The sequence below is a fragment of the Saccopteryx leptura genome, chromosome 8 (assembly GCF_036850995.1).
Source record: "Saccopteryx leptura isolate mSacLep1 chromosome 8, mSacLep1_pri_phased_curated, whole genome shotgun sequence".
Classification (NCBI taxonomy): Eukaryota; Metazoa; Chordata; class Mammalia; order Chiroptera; family Emballonuridae; genus Saccopteryx; species Saccopteryx leptura.
The window spans coordinates 67,311,506-67,332,160 of record NC_089510.1 but is presented as its reverse complement, the minus strand read 5'-3'; the positions used below and the strand labels follow the sequence as shown (position 1 = coordinate 67,332,160).

The window sequence follows — 20,655 nt, the reverse complement described above, 5'->3', positions numbered from 1 at the left end:
CCCGCAGCCAAGGCTCCATTGGAGCAAAGATGGCCCGGGCGCTGGGGATGGCTCCTCGGCCTCTGCCCCAGGCGCTAGAGTGGCTCTGGTCGCAATATGGCGACGCCCAGGATGGGCAGAGCATCGCCCCCTGGTGGGCAGAGCGCCGCCCCATGGTGGGCGTGCCGGGTGGATCCCGGTCGGGCGCATGCGGGAGTCTGTCTGACTGTCTCTCCCTGTTTCCAGCTTCAGAAAAATGAAAAAAAAAAAAAAATGGCTAAGGAGTACCAGAGTGAAATAATAACCAGTGAGACAACAGTCAGGTCTTGGTGCAGTGGGAAAAGAGGTGAGGGAAGAAGACACCTTTCTTGCCCATAAAAGTAGAGGAATTGATACCAAGTGTTTGGAAATTCAAGAGCTGGAATCTATTTCAGAATGTAAGTCCAGGAACAGTGTTGGTGAGCTCCTGTTAAAAATGACAGGCACTGACTTAAAGGACAGTGTGGAGACTGTGTCTCCAGAGAGCCCTCACTCAATTCACAGAGAGGATGGTAGGAAAATAGGCTTTAGTAGGGTCATCAGAAGATTACTTCATAATTCTGAAAATGAAAACCCAGCAGCCTTGAATATAAGCATTAGAAATCAAAGAGAGAAAAGGGAGCTTAGAAAATAACTGGCCCTACTTTTAAAATACACAGGGGTGGGCAAAAGTAGGTTAAATTATTACCATAATTACCTAAAAGACAAATGATAAGAATGCAAAATAGTAACAGTAACAAAAAGACAAATACAGTAATTGATAAATAATAATACAAGGCCTGACCAGGTGGCGGCACAGTGGATTAGAGCATCGGACTGGGAGGCAGAAGACCCAGGTTCAAGACCCTGAGGTTGCTGGCTTGAGCGTGAGTTCACCTGGTTTGAGCACAGCTCACCAGCTTGAGACCAAGGTCACTGGCTTGAGCAAGGGGTCACTCTATCTGCTGTAGCCCCCACCCCCCTGTCAAGGCACATATGAGAAAGTAATCAATGAACAACTAAGGTGCCACAACAAAGAATTGATGCTTCTCATCTCTCTCCCTTCCTGTCTGTCCCTCTCTCTGTATCTCTCTCTGTCTCTGTCACATAATAATAATAATAATACAACTGTTTTGCATACTCACAACTATAAACCTACTTTTGCCAATCCCCATATAAATAGCGTTATTTGAGAGTACGATCTGAAACATCTCTAAGGGGCCACCTGCAAAGTCAGTGGAACTTCTCCCAGGGTACAGGAATTAGAGTTTCTCCCACCCAGGTTTTAAATTAGACCAGGGGTCCCCAAACTTTTTACATGGGGGACCAGTTCACTGTCCCTCAGACCGTTGGACGGCCGGACTATAAAAAGAACTAAGAACAAATTCCTATGCACACTGCACATATCTTATTTTAAAGTAAAAAAACAAAACAGGAACAAATACAATATTTAAAATAAAGAACAAGTAAATTTAAACCAACAAACTGACCAGTATTTCAATGGGAACTATGGGCCTGCTTTTGGCTAATGAGATGGTCAATGTCCGGTTCCATATTTGTCACTGCTAGCCGTAACAAGTGACAGGACGCGCTTCCGGAGCCGTGACACGTGCATCCTGCGTCACCGGAAGTAGTACTGTACGTGAGCAATGCCAGGCTTTGCGGGGCCGCCACATATAGTACTCTCACTGACCACCAATGAAAGAGGTGCCCCTTCGGGAAGTGCGGCGGGGGCCGGATAAATGGCCTCAGGGGGCCGCAGTTTGGGGACCCCTGAATTAGACAAAAAGAACTGACACCATGGAGAAGTTAAAACCATAAGGCTGTGCTCTGTAAGCCTCTCTTCCATTTTCTATTTATCTCAGATAACCCTAAATCTCCGCTGTGGATTTAAGCTGACAAGTGCCATGGGTCTAGGTGGTGCCACAGATAATGTACTAGGCTTCCAGAACTTTGCTTTCTCTGGGGAAGTGCTGGCAGTACACAGGATTGGTGCTTTGATGACAAGACGCTGCAGTGCTCACATTGGCTCTGGAGAGAGGTATTTTAAAATTTTGTTTAAATAGAGTTGGTGTTATAATTATGCCCTTACTGCTCTCTAGAATGTGGAATATATGCTACATGATAGGTTCAAAAGTGGAGAAATCCTGCTGCAAAGATGCCAAAGCACATTAGTGGTTCCAGCTGACGGGCCCCGCAGGTCACAGCTTCCACTAGACCCCAAAACAAAGCCCTTCTGGCTGGAGTAAAAGATAAAATAATGGTTTTGCACTTATTATAATTTCTCTGTGGGAAGGGGGGACTAACTTGGCAAGGGGGTTATACTTTACAGGGCTTTATTGGGGGCATTCTTTACACTGCTGGGATCATACTATTTTAACTATAATGTTTATGTGATCTAATGGCTTCATATAATGGGGAGGAGAGGGGTGATTTGGAGGTTTGCTTCTGCTAGTTCCAGCTCAATGATTACCACATCCCACAAAAAATTTCCTCCCTCATTCCCTCCCTCCTTCCTCTTTCAGCAATGACAGCAGCTGGTTGACAGAACCAGCACATAGTACCTCAAAATCAGATCACTGACTCAAATACTATTGGTCAGAAGATGGAAAGCTAAATTTTCCCCATGAAAGTCAGTTTAGGTCACTGTATCAACGTGCAGCTGCTATGCAAAAAGGAGGAGTAATACAATTCAGGCTGACCACTTGAAATGGGGGGGATGCCCTATCCTTCATGGGAGCTCAAGGCTTTCTCTGCATGTTAATTCCTTCTCCAGAGAGAACATGTGATCCAATTCAAGGATGACCCCCAGGTCTTGAACAACAGAGAGGGGATAGCTTTGGCTAAGAGCAAAAGTGGTCCTCAATGCTATTTATCTCTTCAGTTGCAAGGAACTGGACACTGCTCCTACCCTCCAAAGGCCAAAAGGGCCTTGGGAAGAGCTCAGGGTAACAACGGGTCTATGCACAGGGAGGCAGGCTGCCTGCTGTAGGCCTTAGGAGCAGAAGAGACCTCAAGACTGATCTGTAGTCCAAGGTCTAGTCCATCAGGGTCAAGAATTTGGCTGGTCATGGCCTTGGCCATCAACTAGGAGGACCAGTTGCTAAATGGAATTTGGGATACTGGCCTTGTTCTCTCTTCCCCTCTATCAGTACCAATAATAATGACACAGGTGGTTTTTAAAGGTTTAAAGGTTTTAGTCTGGCTAAAATAGAAGAGACCCTTCACGTTAATGCTCCTTCTCTCCTCCCAAAAGAAGTGGTCACATTAGTAAGAGGAGCCCACTTAGGATTAAATCAGGAGTGTCCTGACTCACAGATGGGGAACTGGGTAAAAAGGAGTGTCTATCATGAATAGCTAGCTGCATCTTATTCTTGGTACAAAATGGCAAATCTTTCAAACTGTCATTTCCAAACAGAAAATCTGTTATTAAGATAATTTAATACCAGCGGTAATAGGGGTTATTTTTGACCCAGATAAACTAATTTCAGATTTATTTTCTTTAAGTGCACTCTCTCTCCACACTTCCGAATTATTTCCGAAACAGCTTGGATTTGTAGTTTGTTCTCCTCAAAGGACTCATTTATGCTAACAATTGAGGATTGCTACTTTAGAATTCTTAAAATCGAAACCCAGAGGCCTTGAATATAAGAGCTAGAAATTAAAGGGAGGAAAAAGAGCTTAGAAAAGGACTTGTCCAACTTTGATAGAGGTAGGGCTTGTTTATTCATTGATATGGGGCTCCTTCATAAAAATATTTTGTACAGGATCAATATTTCTAATTGTGTGTCATATCCCAAAAACTTGTGGGCTATGGAGAAATCAAAGCATTTGACAGTCAAGTAAAAGGCTTTTCCAAGTGTACAGACCTGACTACAAGGAGAGTCAAGATAAAAGTGGTTCCTCGCCTGACCTGTGGTGGCGCACTGGATAAAACATTGACCTGGAACACTGAGGTTACCGGTTCAAACCTTGGGCTTCCCTGGTCAAGGCACATATGGGAGTTGATGCTTCCTGCTCCTCCCCCTTCTCTCCCTCCCCCACCTCTCTAAAATGAATAATAATAATAAAAAAATAAGTGGTTCCTCTGGTTTTGAATGCACCACCCCCTTTGACTACCACTAGGTGGATGTTTTTAGACCTACAGCTTGGAGATCTTGCTTCCCCCTGGAGCGTTTGGTTACCTTCAAGCTTAAGAGGCTGGATGGATAAAAAGGTGACTGACTAGACTGGTTCTGCCAAAAGGAAGACCCAAGTATTATTTATACCAACTACTTTCCTGGGGTAGTAGTTCAAAGAATTTTAATATTTAATCTTTACCAATACAATAGACAACTATTTAATTTCCACAGATAAGAAAGATCTAAAGAGAGCTCTGTCCTCCCAACATGAGATTTATTAGAGATGACAGAATGGCTTTCCCCACTATGGGCCTTACGTCAACTACTATAGATTTTTCCACAGAGGGCTGGTCCTTGTGTAATGCATCATCAGGAAAAAGGGAAACAGGATATTTTTCCTGAATGGGGAAAAAATGCAAAACTAAACTTTCTCTAACATCCCTTCTTTTCTTTATTGTTATTATTATTATTAAGTGAGAGGTGGGGAGGCAGAGAGGCAGAATCCTGCATGCACCCTGTCCAGGATCCACCAGGCAAGCCCCCTATGGGGCGATGTTCTGCCCATCTGGAGCCATTGCTCTGTCACTTGGCAATCGAGCTATTTTGTATTTTAGTGCCTGAGACAAGGCCATGGTGCCATCCTCAGAACCTGCCTGGGGCCAACTTGCTCAAATGAGCCATGGCTGTGGGAGGAGGAGAGAAGGAGGGGGAGGGAGAGAGAGAGAGAAGGGGAGGGAGAGAGAGAGAGAAAGAGAGAGAGAGAGAGAGAGAGAAAATCAAGAAGGGGAGGGGTGGAAAAGCAGATGGTTGTTTCTCCTGTGTGCCCTGACCAGGAATTGAACCCAGGACTTCCACACTCTGGGCCAACATTCTATCGCTGAGCTAACCAGCCAGGGCCTAATTTCCCTTTTATAACTTATTCCCAATTTACATAATTCTCATTTAAACTGGCACTAAAGGGAAGTGTTAACAATACTTGAAATAGGATTTAAGCACTGTGGAAAAATTTATCTTCAAATTGAAAACTCATCTTTAAAATCTGACAGGAGAAAATCCAAACTCTAGAGAATCAGCATGTCCCAAGAACCATTCTTGTATCTATAGCCCTCCTCCTAGAAGCAGAAACTCAGCAAGTGCATCCAGGGCACCAAAACTGTGGCTTGTTCTCTAGCACATGCTCTTACTGGGAAACATAGCATTAGCTGCACAAAGTCTAAATGGAAGATTTGGTTAGTGTGTGTGTTTAAAAGAAGAATCAGAAAATGAGGAATAGCTCTAACTAGTTCTTTTCTATTTATCTCTAAGGTCATCTCAAGGACTCTCAGAGCTCAAGTCTTGCGACCCTCTACAAAATTACTTCCCTACCAGCTAGAGGCTGGTGCTGGGGGCTTTTGAAATATGAGGTGGGAAGGGAACACAATGGAGAATGTGGTAGGGTGCAAAATGCATTCCCCAAGTGCTGGCTGTGTGCGGAGCAGGGTGCCATGGCTGAGACAGACATAAAGAAACATGAGGCAGGGGTTCTCCGCTTTTGGAGTCACTTAGAGCCAAAGAAAAATGGTTTCCTGTTTCAACAGAATGGAAATTGGGAAGCAGGGACTAAGTTTCATATTTGTCAAAATACAAGATACTATATACTACACATTAAAACCCTATGCTTATTTCTCCTTATTCCTCATGAAATAAGATTCCACAACTAGTGCGGAAGGGAAGGAATAAAAGGGAGTTGAGGAGGGGCAGAAATGTTGGCTTGAGGTATCCCTCAGCACAGTGAAGTTATCACCACTAAATTACTATCAAAATTCAGATTAGGAAACTTAAGGTAGGCATTCCAGAGTCTGGTCTTTACTGTGGGTCTGGTCTTTACACATAGAAGAGACATGCCCCCTCTTCTAGTCTACCTTTTCTATGGAAAAAATAGAAAAGACCCTCATTAAGTGCCCTTTCAGGCAATTACAAAGCATTTCCAGGCACTGGGATAAAAAGTGTTGACATAAGCTGAAGTCTTCCTTGGCCCTCTGGAGAAGCACACATATCAGCATCCTCTTACACAGCTGGTATCTAGGGTTACCTCCTGAGAGGTTTCAAACTCTCTCACAAAAGAACAATCTGTCCAGGCCTGTTCTTTTTTTAATGGGGAAGGACCAATTTATAGTGAGGAAAATATTTCAGAGAAAACTCCTTACAGCAAAACACAAATGCAAACAGCCTCATTTTGGTTGTGAGGATAAGAAGTAGGGACCAAGAAGAGCTCTTTAAAAAATCCTGAGGAAATTACCCTGGATGACTATGGTTTTGTTTTGCTTTTTAACTGACTGTCCTTTTTGTGCTATCCAACAGCCCTGGTCTAGCCCACACAACCACTGGAGTTGTCTGGGAGGTGTCAGCCAAGGTACTCGAGGATATTTAGGGTGGGTGCTACAGAGGCAAGTGTACCCCTGGAAGCTGACCTTATTCTGGGGTGAGGCCAGTGGCCTGTTTGGGGTTGCTCAGAGGCTGGGTTCTTCGTGGTGCTTGCCGGGGTGTTTATTTGAAGAAGCAAGGCATTTGAGAACTACCTGTCGGAAGGGCGGCAGCCCTTGTGAGGCTCCGCATAGCTGAGCAGCAGTCTGGGAAATGTCATTTTAAAATGACATGTATCCAACCACAGTGGAAAATTAAATAAAAAGAGGGAAGGCCAAGGAGTACTGAAATTACAGCTTTGTTGCTCCCATGTTCAAGTTTAAGCTTCAACAAGAAATATCTGCATTGTGGCAAGCACACACCCGTCCTTGAGCCTTGGAGTGAAGATCAGAGCTTGCATAGAGCAGGCAGGAATCTTCAATGGGAAGCGGGAGATAAAAGGTTAATATCCTCAGATCAAGTCTCAACACCTCTCTCCAGGGAAGTTAAACCACCCTCTCCTATTATCGCACCTTTAGACAGCTAAGGTCTCAAATGGGAGACCAAGAAAGATGGGCTGATTGGTCAGTAGCAGCCCTTCCCCATAAACCCGGGCCTTTGGCTTGGCAGTTGGACAGTTCAAGTCAGCACTTAAAAGAAAACTCAAACCCCATTAAGCACAGGCTTGGAGAACAGGGAGCAGCAGGGAAGCCAAAGGAAACTAATTTTGGAGGTTCTCCAAGCTGCCAATCACAAGCATATTTCTAACAGTCCCAGTGTTGTTTGAGTTGGTTGTTTTTCCACAGGATACACAATGGGGTCTGGTTATTCATTGAAAAGTCTGCAAGGGAGCCCCGCCCTCCATTCACAACCAATTTGGAACGCTCCATTCAGCAAGAGGGGGGTACTCTGCAGCTCAGCTCACTGGGGCAGTCCGAGCAAAGCCCAGCTGTCGCCGCAGGGATGCTTGCTCGCCCAGCGAGCTGTGTTTACGTAAGAATTTCAGACACTGCAGGCGCCTGCCTGCTCCACACCCTCCCTAAGATTCAGATGGCCAAGGCTCAGGCTGAAATCTGCAAGGGTGTGCAAGTCTGCTGAAGTAAGGTCGGTAAGTGCCCTCTAGCAAAAGGGGAAAGGTCAAAGAATACTATCTTGTACTGCCTGGTTCAGAATCTGACTGTAGTTACCAGCCGAAACAGACTTCAGTGGCATTTCTCCTGCCCCAGTGGTGAGCTCGTGTGCACAGAGGACAGCTTTCTCTGGATGCTGGCCTTTCCAGACTCCTTGCTTTGCATTCATTACCAGTTGCTACATCGAGAGCCACCTGGCTTCTTCGCCAAGGGAGAGGGTCTCTGGAGACACTACTGGCTTCTCTGGCTGCAGAGGGGGAGTGGGCAGGCTACCTATAATGAACACATTCACAGTTCCTTTTCCTGGCTCTGCACCCAGCCCGTAAGGTTTATAATTCCCCCTGAAGACTCATGAGACATCAAAAGGGAAGAGGGTAAAATCTACCCCAAGGACAATGTACAAGGCTGAGAACTGGTTGTTTCTTAGAGACTTTTTTTCAAACCTTCAGTAATCACCCTGACAGGACAGAGAGATCTGATGGAGCCAGACTTTATTTCAAGGAAAAGCATACTACTTTGTGAAAATTAAATCCAGGAAATAAATTTTAGCTGTTTCCTCTTTTTATAAAATACTTGGTTGTTTTCAGCTTCCGTGTACCTCTTCTCACTGCGGCCCCCACTCCCGTCCCCAGTGAACTCCCGGGGACTTGGGAAGCATTTTTCTGAAGTCTTTCTACCACAGAATCAGGTTCTACGCCTTGGCTGTTCTGCAGATCAGCCCCAAACTCCTGGCCTTTAAAAGGCCAGATCTTATCCTGCTCCCTGGCGTCTTGCACGCTCTGCCTTACCTTTCCCCGAGATGCTTCCTCCTGCTATGCAGGGGAGCCTCCTTTATTTGCTACACAGCGTCCTTTCATGTGGGGGCTCTTCCCCCTGAGAAGAGTTGCTAGTCCATTATATACCCACCAAGCCCAGAGATGTACTTACATTATGGTTACACACACCCACCCACATATTCAGTAGGGCCTACTGTTTTGCCCTCTTTTAAGAGGGATGGGACAATGATAGAAACTGACTAACTACCAAAGCCTGTTAGATGAGCTTGATGAGTTCACAAAATGAATTTTTAAAAAAGCAACCTAATCCAGTATTGGCATCAGCATGCCTGGCACTTGTCCAGGAGTGGGGAGCTGCAACATGACAAGACTGGGAGCTCCTTGGATTGCAAGCGGAGAAGCACCGTGTGCCAGGGCGCAGATGGGGCCGAGCTGGCTCCAGGGCAGCCATGCGCCCACCAGGGGCGTCAGCCTCTGATCCTGGGTGTACTGGACTCTCACTAAAACCTGAGAAACATGTGGAGGGCACCGTCTCTTGAAAGAGAATCACACCCCCCATCTAGCCCCACCCCCAAAGAGACTACTAGATGGTAGAAATGGCAGATAGTACAAATTCTCAGCTTCATCGCACTACCTGTCTTCATCTTGTAAAAGTAAAGAAAGATGAAGAACGGCAGAGACAGTAATTTCTTGATTGATGCCAGGATGGTGTTACCTCGGGAATCAAGCTAAGTGATCTACGAGGCAGACCCAAGATGTAATTCCCCATCCCATGCTTTTCTCACCAAACACAAAGGACTGGAAATGTGACTAGGTTATATTAGAGGATAAAGCAGAAAGACTTGTAAGAGAAAGAGAAAAATCCATTGTTTTTAATAAGCTTAACGGAATTAAAGTTAGAGGAAAACAGATTTTGTATAAACACATGGCTCCTTGAGATAAATGGGAACTCTACGTCTTGGTGTCTTAAGAGTCTTGGGTCTAAGGATCTTGAAGGCTATCAAAACAGGAAGGTGGCCCTGGCCGGTTGGCTCAGCGGTAGAGCGTCGGCCTAGCGTGCAGAGGACCCGGGTTCGATTCCGGCCAGGGCACATAGGAGAAGCGCCCATTTGCTTCTCCACCCCTCCGCCACGCCTTCCTCTCTGTCTCTCTCTTCCCCTCCCGCAGCCAAGGCTCCATTGGAGCAAAGATGGCCCGGGCGCTGGGGATGGCTCTGCGGCCTCTGCCTCAGGCGCTCGAGTGGCTCTGGTCACAACATGGCGACGCCCAGGATGGGCAGAGCGTCGCCCCTGGTGGGTGTGCCGGGTGGATCCCGGTCGGGCGCATGCGGGAGTCTGTCTGACTGTCTCTCCCTGTTTCCAGCTTCAGAAAAATGCAAAAAAAAAAAAAAAAAAACAGGAAGGATTTCCAATAATCCAGCCCCTCTCAGTGGTCAGGCTGTGGCTTTCGGAGTAGCACTGTGAACCTGCAGTGAGACCATCTCTTCCCAGCCACGCTTCCTCCTGCTCTCTGCTTCCTCCTGCGCAGCACTCTTCTTTCTTCCTACCTTTTCAACTACTGGCTCTTGAAAAGACAAATTGATAGCCCTGACTCTCTCAATACTCTCATTTTAAAGTGCCTACTGTTTTCTTTCTTACCTTCCATAACAAAAAAGACTTCAGGATGACCCTTTCTTTTTATTTATTTATTTATTTACTTATTTATTTATTTCTGAAGCTGGAAACGGGGACAGACAGACAGACTCCCGCATGCGCCCGACCGGGATCCACCCGGCACGCCCACCAGGGGGCGATGCTCTGCCCATCCAGGGCGTGGCCCTGCCACGACCAGAGTGACTCCAGCGCCTGGGGCAGAGGCCAAGGAGCCATCCCCAGCGCCCGGGCCATCCTTGCTCCAATGGAGCCTTGGCTGCGGGAGGGGAAGAGAGAGACAGAGAGGAAGGAGGGGGGGCGGGGGTGGAGAAGCAAATGGGCGCTTCTCCTATGTGCCCTGGCCGGGAATCGAACCCGGGTCCCCGCACACCAGGCCGAGGCTCTACCGCTGAGCCAACCGGCCAGGGCCTTCAGGATGACCCTTTCAAATTGAAATGGCCCAAGACCACACAGCAAATCCGCTCTGAGTTTTACTATACCACCTCTGGGTCCAAAATGTGTCCTCTTCAAAAGCAATGCACTGCCTCTACTGTATCAGCCTCAAATCCAGTAAAAATAAATAAATAAATAAATCTTATACTGAAACAGGATTAAGATCAACGTGTTTTATGCTCAGGGCTGTCATAAATTAACCCTATTTCCCTGGCCATCTACTGCAATGTATTTATGAAAAGTCAATTTCATCAGTTAATTACAGTCCTTAGAAAATTATTCCTATTTCCTCCAGTCCAGCTATTCTTTTTGAAGCACATATCTAAAAAGAACACTTCAAAAGGAAAATAAAAAATTTTAAAACAATTCTCTATGTTATATATTTTATCATGCCTTCTTCCCAGCATAAAATATTTTATTTGACATGTTGATAAACATTCACACTATCACAATTAAAATAAATGAGTAAAAAAATAATTGAAATCTGCATTAAACAATTGTTCATATATGCCAAAATCCAGTAACACACTTAGTGCCCGAGTACTCGGGTCAGAAAAATGAATGTAACCCCCACCCCACCCCAAATAGAAGATTTTGAGTTCCAATCTTATCCATAGTTTTGATTTGTAGTTAATTCTGTGAATATGTGTAGTAAAAATGTGTACACATCCATCTACTGACCCAGATTCCCTGTTAGTACACATATTTAGCTACACACACATTTATATATGCCCACAGACACATACACACACAATTTTAATATACAGAATATATAGCACACACCCTAATATTTCTTCTAGGAAACATGTCAAGTCTATAATTTATTTATAATTTCTCTCTCTCTTCCAAATCCTAGATGGAAAACATTAAAAACACCAAGATATTTAATAAGTTTCTTGTGATCATGGAACGGAGAGAACTGAGGTTTTGAACTGGGCAGCCAGCAGTCTCCCTAAGAAACTCGTGAGAGCCGTGCTGAAGTATCTGAAATAACGAGAGCAAGCACAACTGAACGTGCCAGTACCCTGACTCTGGACCTCTGTGAGAGCTTCTCTACGGATATTATCTTATCATTTCTCATTTCACCCAAGCCCTCCTATTTGCCCCTACTACAGGCCAGCCTCTCCAGCTGTCTGGACCTTGTATTACCCCTTGTATAAAATGAAGAGATTAGACAGGACTTATCTCTACAAGGGACCTCCAGTTCAAACAATCTGGGATCTTCAGGGTTACTTCTCAGGACCCAGGCTGATTGGGGGACACTGGCAGAACCCCTATGGACTATAGGTTGCACTTTTTATTCCCTTGAATTTGACCTTCAAGAGTTCCCAGATGGGGGATACTTTACTAATGCTTGTATTTGTGAGGTAAAATAACATCTATACAGCTAGAAGTAAGCTGCGCAGTTATAAAGACTTATAAGAAAAAGGGTTTCATTTATTCATATTATAGTTATAGATGGGTACCTATAGGTAGGAACCTAAAGTTGGAACACTTACAAAATATAACCTCTTTAGTCCTGGCCAGTTGGCTCAGCAGTAGAGCATTGGTTCAGCGTTTAGAAGTTCTGGGTTTGAGTCCCAGTCAGGACACACAGGAGAAGTAACCATCTGCTTCTCCACCCCCCTCTCTGTCTCTTCCCCTCCTGCAGCCATGGCTCCAATGGTTTGAGCAAGTTGGCCCCATGTGTTGAAGATGGGGGCTCCATGGCTTTGCCTTAGGGGCTAAAATAGCTTGGTCTCTGAGCAATGGAACAACGGCCCCAGATGGACAGAGCATCGTCTGGTAGTGGGCTTGCTGGGTAAATTGCGGTCAGGGCACATGCGGGAGCCTGTCTCTCTGCCTCCCCGCCTCTCAATAATAATAATAAAATATATAACCTCTTTAGAAGTTTACTTTTTAAGTGTTTCCTAAAATAAGTATGCCATAATCTTCAAAACTGACATTTTAGGCCCTGGCTGGTTGGCTCAGTGGTAGAGCATCGGCCTGGCGTGCAGGAGTCCTGGGTTCGATTCCTGGCCGGGGCACACAGAAGAAGCGCCCATCTGCCTCTCCACTCCTCCCTCTCTCCTTCCTCTCTGTCTCTCTCTTCCCCTCCTGCAGCTGAGGCTCCATTGGAGCAAAGATGGCCCAGGCACTGAGGATGGCTCTGTGGCCTCTGCCTCAGGCGCTAGAATGGCTCTGGATGCAACAGAGCAATGCCCCAGAGGGGCAGAGCATCGCCCCCTGGTGGGCATGCAGGGTGGATCCCGGTCCGGCGCATGCAGGAGTCTGTTTGACTGCCTCCCGGTTTCCAGCTTCGAAAAAATGAAAAAACAAAAAACTGACATTTTAAAATAAAAATAATTACTTAATATTTCTTTATTCTCTCTCATATACTCTCACACATGTACAATAAAAAATTAACCAAATCGGTGTTGACAGGCAAAGTAGACTATTACAAGTGGCAGGCCACAGAAAAGTACTTATTTCAAATGCTTCTGCTGCTGTAGAGAAAAAGGTTGCAAGTGTGAGTGTTTTATAGTTTGTGCATTGGTTGATTCAAACCAACTTACAAGGTTTCATTAAATCTGAATGAGTTTCTCCCCCTTCCCTGAAATAATTATAGGCTCTTCCAGAACATGACAGGAGTAGAAGCTGATCCTCAACCCAAGGCTGTGAGATGCACTCACAGAGAAGAGTGGGCCCAGCTCTGGGCTCTGCCAGCATTCATGCTGTCTACATTGTCAGTTTCAACAGCAGTCTAAACAGTCACACATCACAGCAAGAATGATGGATAAACGATACAGTATCCCACATCTGTGTTCTTCCATAACCTCTAAGACAAGTGGATTTCTCTTATTTGCTCACATATATTAGGAGATCAAGGAATTGCAGATACTCCAGTACTTTTAGTCTTTGGTATAGTGCATTTTCACCAATGAAATAAAAGTTGGTTTTGCATCTCATTTGCATAGTCAAACAACTTTCTTTGACTTGTTGTTTGCTTTTCTGATATTCTTGTTTAATTAAAAAAAAAACCCAAATACTTTTTTTATTGCTTCATATTCATTTTGAAATATCCCCTAATTTTTGTGAGCAGTATATTTAAGTCTGTTTTCCTCGAAGCTCCATCTCCAGAAATAACAGTAGAGAGGGGGAAAGAAATATTAAAATACTTTTCAAGGCTACTCAACCATCTGTTTTATATCCTTAAAATACAGAAAAGCTCAACCTTAAGAAGTTAAACCAAAAAGCAAACAAAGTAAAAAACATAACACACTTGGTAAGCAGAAATATCTCCCAAAGCACCTCCATTTCAGGTATGGCAATTTAATTAAAGAATTTAGCACATGCTATTCACTGAGCAGGAATTACTTCTAAGGAGCCAAAATATTTATTGATTCCTTCCCTTTAGCTTATTCCTGCAGATAAATATCTCTCCAAATATAAATCCCGTTTGCTGACATCTTTCTCTAAAGAACACATCTCTGCTTCAGCACACAAAATCAATTTGAATGCAGTCATCTCACCTCCCTTTTAACTCTTTTGGGTTACAGAGAAACAAACAAAAGTGTCATAAAAGCATTTCAATGAACCTCTGCCAAGAAAGCCACCTCCCAGACTGCAATTTATGCTGCACTGAGCAAGAACTGGAAAGGCTGGGCCAAATTGTCAACACAGAACAGAATGGGATTACAAATCCTGCCTTTTATCTTATACGCATATACACACACATGCACAAGAACACTCTGGGCTATCTTTATTTGGTTTTTCAGTGGCAAGCTTCCCAATCGCTTAAGAGCAATCAAAGGGCAAAAATTCACATCATTTACTTTCCTAAGAAAACATTTACAACAAGCTGTGACAAAGTTAAGGTAACCATGCATCTGTGGGTTATGGTTTATTCCCTTTTCAAGTTTCATGGCATTGCACCGTGAATATGAGATCTATTATTATTAAAGAATGTTAGCTGGTACCTCTGATCTTTCTTTCACTTTGCTTTACAACACCCAGCTTTATTGAGACCCAGAGACACCCTCTTTCCCAGGGCACTTTCTCTCTCTCTCTCTCTCTTACTGCCTCTCTCACACACACAAGATAAAACAAAGCTGGGAAGAATCTGTTGGTATAAAATGAGAAATTGAATCTTTGCCTGGCTCAGGTGCTTGCTAATATAGACTATGACTAAGAGACATGAATTTCTCTATGATGCAACTCTCAAGAGAGGCCGCATTTTCTCCAGGCCTCTCTTAAACCTGCTCATTCGCCAGTGACTAATGCTCTCTAGATCTGCCCTGTGCCGCTCAAATTTCATCAGCCAGCTTTGTCCTTGATAGCTCTGCCTGGACCATAAAAGCTCCCCAAACCTGTGGAGGACAGCTCTGAAAGATCAGTGCAAAGCTAACCACACCCTGCCAGCTTGATGAGTTGTCTTTTGAGCTTGCCACTGCCTTTGTTATCTCAATGACAGAAGAACTTAACGACCATTTTTTTTTTTAAGTTTTTACTCCTCTCTGAATGATAAAATCCTGACAACTACATGGAAAATGGGAGTAAATCAGGTAACCCTGTGACTACCCTTTTTCCAACTTATAAGTAGAAACAAAATTGACATGTTAGGTGAAGCCACAATTAACTGAATCTTTCATTAACTATATTCTACACCTTTAAAAAATAAAAAGGTCAGGCTCATGATTTGCATCAAGGACTTAATTTATAAAACAAACAAAAAACACTGTAAAATAATGTCTGCTTAACCCAACATCTTATATACGTCAATTTTTTTTTTTTAATTCAATGAGAGGAGGGGAAGCAGAGACAAACTCCTGCACACACACCGACCAGGATGCACCTGGCAAGCCTACTAGGAGGCAATGCTCTGCCCATCTAGGGTGTTGAGCAACTAAGCTCTTTCTAACACCCGAGGCGGAGGCTATGGAACCATCCTCAGCGCCTGCCACCAACTTGCTCCAATCGAGCCATGGCTGCAGGGGCGGGGGGAGGGGGGGGGAGAGAGGGAGAGAGGGGGAGAGGGGGAGAGAGAGGCAAGAGAGCATGAGAAGCGAGAGGGGGAAGGGTGGAGAAGCAGGTGGGCGCTTCTGTGTGTCCTGACCAGGAATCAAACCGGGACTTCCACATGCTGGGCCGACACTCTAGCACTGAACCAATCAGCTAGGGCCCAATGTCAATTAATTTTTAACTTTGGGCTTGAAGCCTTGCAATATTCTTAGGGAAAAATAAATATAGGGTTAAATTGTGTTTGGTAACCTTATCTGCAATAGAATAAAACACTTTAGAAATAATTTCAGTAAAAAATGAAACAAGTGTTTTGAGGGTTTACTTTGAATTATTAAAAGAAACAAAATGCATTCCACTGTCCAAATACGCTGACTACAGATGAAAAGAGCAATCTAGACATGGATAATCTAAGACCAAACAATTTCAGAACAAATGAGCCACCAGAAAGGTACTTACAGTTATCAGACTGGAAATCTGGGACAAACTGTTCATCATCAGGAACTTGTGCTGGAAAAGAAATTTTTATTTTAGACCTTTAAGTTTTATTTAAAAAGCACAGTAAAATGTTTTACATGAAAAAATAGGAAGCCAAGAACTTGCCTTCAGCTAACCAAGCCTCTTGAAGTTGACTGAGATCCTGAAACAGTTCTAGAATTGAGAACAGAAGACACCAGAATGAGACTTCCTCTGCTGGGGAGAAGGGCGCCTAAGGGGATGAGGAAGCTACAACACAACACAGGGGGGGAAGCTTCCCTCTACCTTCAGAATCGTGAGCCAGATCTGTGTCCAAAAACTTCCTCTTTCTGTCAATCACTGGCCGCCCTCTACATTCCTCTGATCTAGATTTCTGAAAAAGGCAAGCAGACAGTGAAGACTCAAGTGTAATAAAGGGGTCTCGGAAGGGGGTGGACCACTACATCAATAAGGAGAAGACTCAAATTTGAAAAGGGAGGACAAAACAAACCAAAAGCCACATCAACTTACCCCTGGGACCATAAAAGGGACTTGCTGGTCGTAAAATCCATCCATGGTGCTTCCAACGTCTCTAATATCACTTTGAAAGGTTTCAGCATTGAGTAATTTCTGGGGGGAATGGGGTCCTCCTGTAATATGAATTTGGGAGAGTCTAACTGAAAGGGGGAAAAAGAAAAAGGAAATAGTTTTATACTGCTCTTTCTTTAGGGCCTGTTCAAATCACTACCTTTCTTTCAGGTACTTAAAGTCCACTTAAGGTGTTAACTTTACAGACTTAACAGTGGGTTTAAAGGCATCAAAGGTTGATAGTATACTTAGGGACAAACCATTTACCTATGCATCCTTCTCTCTCTCTCTAATTACAGTATAGGTTTGCTATTAGCTGTTACCTATTCAAAAAAAGGAGGGGCCTTATTTTCATTATAAAAGGGTGATTTCAAGTTCCCTCCAATAGAATATTTTCCAGGGCATTTGTAGTATTTAGGTTTTTTGTTTCTGTGGTGTTTTTTTTTTTTAACATAATTTAATTTTGACAGTACAGTGACAGGAAGTAGAAAACTGGGTTTAAACATACCAAATTATTGGCAATTAAGAATCTGACATACATAGTGTTTCTAAAAGTATTTTGTAGGTCAGTGGTAAAATACTATATAAAGTTCCATGGATATATTGACTAGAGGTATACTATCTTGACATAAATCTGTAATGTCACAAATAACCTCCATGGCAAATTACAGAGATATTTATGACATCTCCAACTTCTAAAAAAATAAAATAGCTATGAAAAATAATGGATAAAGAAAACTTAAGTTTCACTCCACAAATTTTAAATGTATCTCTACTACACATCTTTTTAAAAAGCATTAAAAGCAAAATATTCATGAAAAGAAAATTCAGTTTTTTCCTTATAGTGAGGTCAATTTTCCCCAAAAATGCCAAAAAATAAAATTAAACTTGTTTCGGTATTGTCAAGTCTTGGGGCTGGGAAGAGAGGTTGGGGGTCATAATGAAGAGGAGGGAACTTTTTCTAATCGGGGAGGAATAAAATAACAATTTTAGGAGGGTACCATTTTTCTGAATACGTTTTATACTCCAAGTAAAAAAATGCAGTTAAGTCAATAAAATGGGGAAAACAAATTTCATTCACTCCAGCTTTAAGCAATGTAAAATGCTTGAGGATAATTTTTTGTTTAACCAGCACATAAATTTTAAATATGCAATTTTTCCCCAGTAGACAACTTCATCCAATTTGTTTTTCACACTATATGGTGCATATCAAATTTTGGTGAGCAGGACGCAAGGAAACCCTTCATGGCCAGCCTACTCTCAGCACTTTAGCCCAAGTAATCAGATATTTTCAAAGTCAAAGAGAAAGGGAGAGGAGCAAAACTGCACACTGTTCATAACTTACTAGAAAAACACGCCGGCTAGCCTTCCAAATAGCGCTAAAATGTTGAGAAAATAAAGCTTCTTTCTCAAATGTCACTAACCCGTATACAAAATCTGAAAATCACCAGCACTGAGTTGAGGGACATGAAAACGAGTCTTCCGTACCCTTAAAAAATCTGCCCGATTAAATCGTGGCCTTGGAAATTCTGTACATGTCAATTGGGGGAAAGGGACAACGGGGGGGGGGGGAGGTATTTTCAGAGTCTCATGGTGAAAACACTTCACCATGAAGAGCAAAAATATATTTTTTAAAAAGTTAAATAAATCAGCCGCCATAAGCGAATCCGAAAGAGGCATTGAGCATCTTTAAAGCAGCCCTCAGAGTTCAAGGGCTAGAAAAATCGTGTTCAAAGTATATATAAATATATATGTGGGTTTTTTTTTTAAGTCTGAAGGGTATGCTCGAGTTCACCCAGGAGTTTAAACTACTTCCTTTGCGCCCCCCCCCCCGCCCTCCCCGGTGCCCCCAGGAAAACTTGAACGCAGCGCAGCAGTGCGATCCAGGCCCCTCCCCCGAGGCGCACAGCGGGCCTGGTTTTATGAATGGAGAGCAAGCCGCCACATCAGGTAAAGGCTGTAACTGGATCCCTCGCGCTGGGCCCCATTCACAAAACAAGACACACTTCCACCCAATTCCCAGCCTTCCCCATTCATGAAAACTCCTTCAGAAGCACCCCCGCCCCCACTCCCAACGCACGCCCAGCCTCCGACGCAGGCCCCTCACCCAAGCGTTTTAGGAAGCAAGCTCAATGCTTCATTCACAAAAAGGGAAAGGGAAAAAAAAAAAAAAGCCGCAGGGAGCTGCGAGCCAACGAAAGAATCCTGCTTCATTCATAAAGTCACCCACATTCATAAAAACGAGCTGCGGCGCGGGGCGCTACTAACCATCCCTAATTCCTCCGCCACCCCAGTTCAAACCCCCTCCCCAAAACAGACCTTCCAAACATCTCTCTTTCGCACCCCTTCTTAAGCTGGAGTTCAGTTCTCCCAGAGGTCCCCTCTCCTTTGAGAATGCGGTTAGATCCCTAATCCAGTGCGGGGCTCCAGCATCTTTCCATCTCCCCCCTTCCGCACCCTTTCCCCTCCACACACATCATCCCCAGGCCGCTATTCTGATGCTCCCCGATTTCTCAAGGATCGCTATGCAGCCTGACGCTCTCAGTTCGCCGGGGGCTTGGTGTCCACTTTCCACAACCTGAAACTTGCAAGGCCTGCAGAAGTTCCGGGCCGACCTCGCAGGCTGTACATGCCTAATGTCACCTAACCCCTCCAGATGCTCTGGGGGCATCACCTCTCAGATATTCCCCGTAAGTGCCTTTCGGCCCCCTCCTCCGCACTGCAAAGCTCCGCCGAGCGTCTCTTCTCGCGAGCCTCCAAGTCCCCTCGGGGCTCTCAGATCTCCAAAGACTGTAAAGCCCCGCAACTCCGCATCCTCCGGCCCCGCGCCCCCCAGCTCCGCCCCGGAGCCCCCGCACTTCGCGCTCCAGAGCGCCTCCCCCGCGACGTGCGGAAACCCGCTCTCCACGCGCTCCGGAACCGTTAGCCACCTCCGCCCGACGCCTCCAAGGAGCTGAACCGGACCGGGCCGCGAGAGGAGGGGGCGGTCAGCTCCGGGGGAACTTAGCCCAAATAAAAAGTGCACCCCGATTTGAAGATTCTGAATTACTCCGTAAACTCTAGGACCCTTAGAACCTGTTCCTGGACACCCCTTCCGACGCCCCACTGCCCCCTTGACGCCCCCTCACCTGAGGCGGTGGCTCTCCTCCCCTTGCAGCTGCCCCGGGGCGCAGGCGCGCTCACGCACGCGTGCACCGGGCCTGGGCGCTTAAGCAAATGGCTGGGCCGAACCGCTCTGGAGACGCTGAACCGCTCCGCGCACAAGCCGCTGGACTCTGCGCCGCAGCTGCCAACCAGGCTGGAGCGCTGGCCCGGCCCCCCGCGGCTCAGTGCCCCGCCCGCCGCCATTGGCCCACAGCTTTAGCTCAGCCGCGTTGCAATTGGCCCAAGGCTGCTCCCGCAGCTGTCCATCACCTCTTGTTTACCCTTTCTGCAGGCAAATCCAGCCAAGCCGCCTCATCAACTCTAGCTCTCATTGGTCAATGACGCGTTCCCCTCCACCCCTCAAAGGTCTGTTTTACATAATCTATGCACCGGGGGCCATTGGCCAATCAGCACAGGCTTGTTTATATAATGAATGTAAGGACGTTTTTCATTCATAAAAAACGCGACCTGATGGGGGGAAGCTTAGCTGAGTCAGTGAAGCACTTAAAGGGGCTGAGGCCGGGAGCAGCTGCGGTTACTTGTTTCCTCGCAGCTCTCCTAACTTTTCACTGAGGCATGGTTCTTCCCTCTTCTCCATTCACCCGTTTCTCCCACTAGCAATGCCACCGCCAGGATTGGGCTGGCCACTGGGCGACAGACGTTCACAGCTGCAGCTCCAAGCAAAGTTATCATTTTAGAATTCAAGCGAGAGGAATTCGTCATTCCAACCGGAGAGAAACTCGCTGACCGACCCGGGCGTTCGGCCCACAGAAACACAGAAAACGGAAACTAAGACTTCTAATCTTAGTTACCTTTAGGAGAGGCCTTAATTTCCTTTAAGCAGGTTTCCAGTGGGAAAGAATACGCAGGCAGTATCTCCCTTTAAAATCTGAGCTCTCAAACAGATTTTAGTTACTATTTTATTCTGGCAAGGCCTAACGCCGAACCAAACGCTGTTTTCTCCCCATGTTTAATTGCA

General features: G+C 45.1%; 1 protein-coding gene across 2 annotated transcripts in view; it reads right to left on the bottom strand.

Moving 5' to 3' along the window:
- The window catches only part of ETV5 (ETS variant transcription factor 5), a 65,302-nt gene extending 45,495 nt beyond the window's left edge, over positions 1 to 19,807 (bottom strand). The window contains exons 1-5 of one of the 2 annotated variants that reach the window (XM_066347234.1): positions 19,661 to 19,807; positions 16,476 to 16,621; positions 16,251 to 16,338; positions 16,092 to 16,139; positions 15,948 to 15,998 (exon numbers count right to left, since the gene is read on the bottom strand). In XM_066347234.1, coding sequence (XP_066203331.1) covers positions 15,948 to 15,998; positions 16,092 to 16,139; positions 16,251 to 16,338; positions 16,476 to 16,520 — 232 coding nt within the window. In that variant the 5' untranslated portion in view covers positions 16,521 to 16,621; positions 19,661 to 19,807. The remainder of the gene's footprint in view (positions 1 to 15,947; positions 15,999 to 16,091; positions 16,140 to 16,250; positions 16,339 to 16,475; positions 16,622 to 19,660) is intronic. The other variant, XM_066347233.1, reaches the window with a different exon arrangement.
- Positions 19,808 to 20,655: the final 848 nt, after the last annotated feature.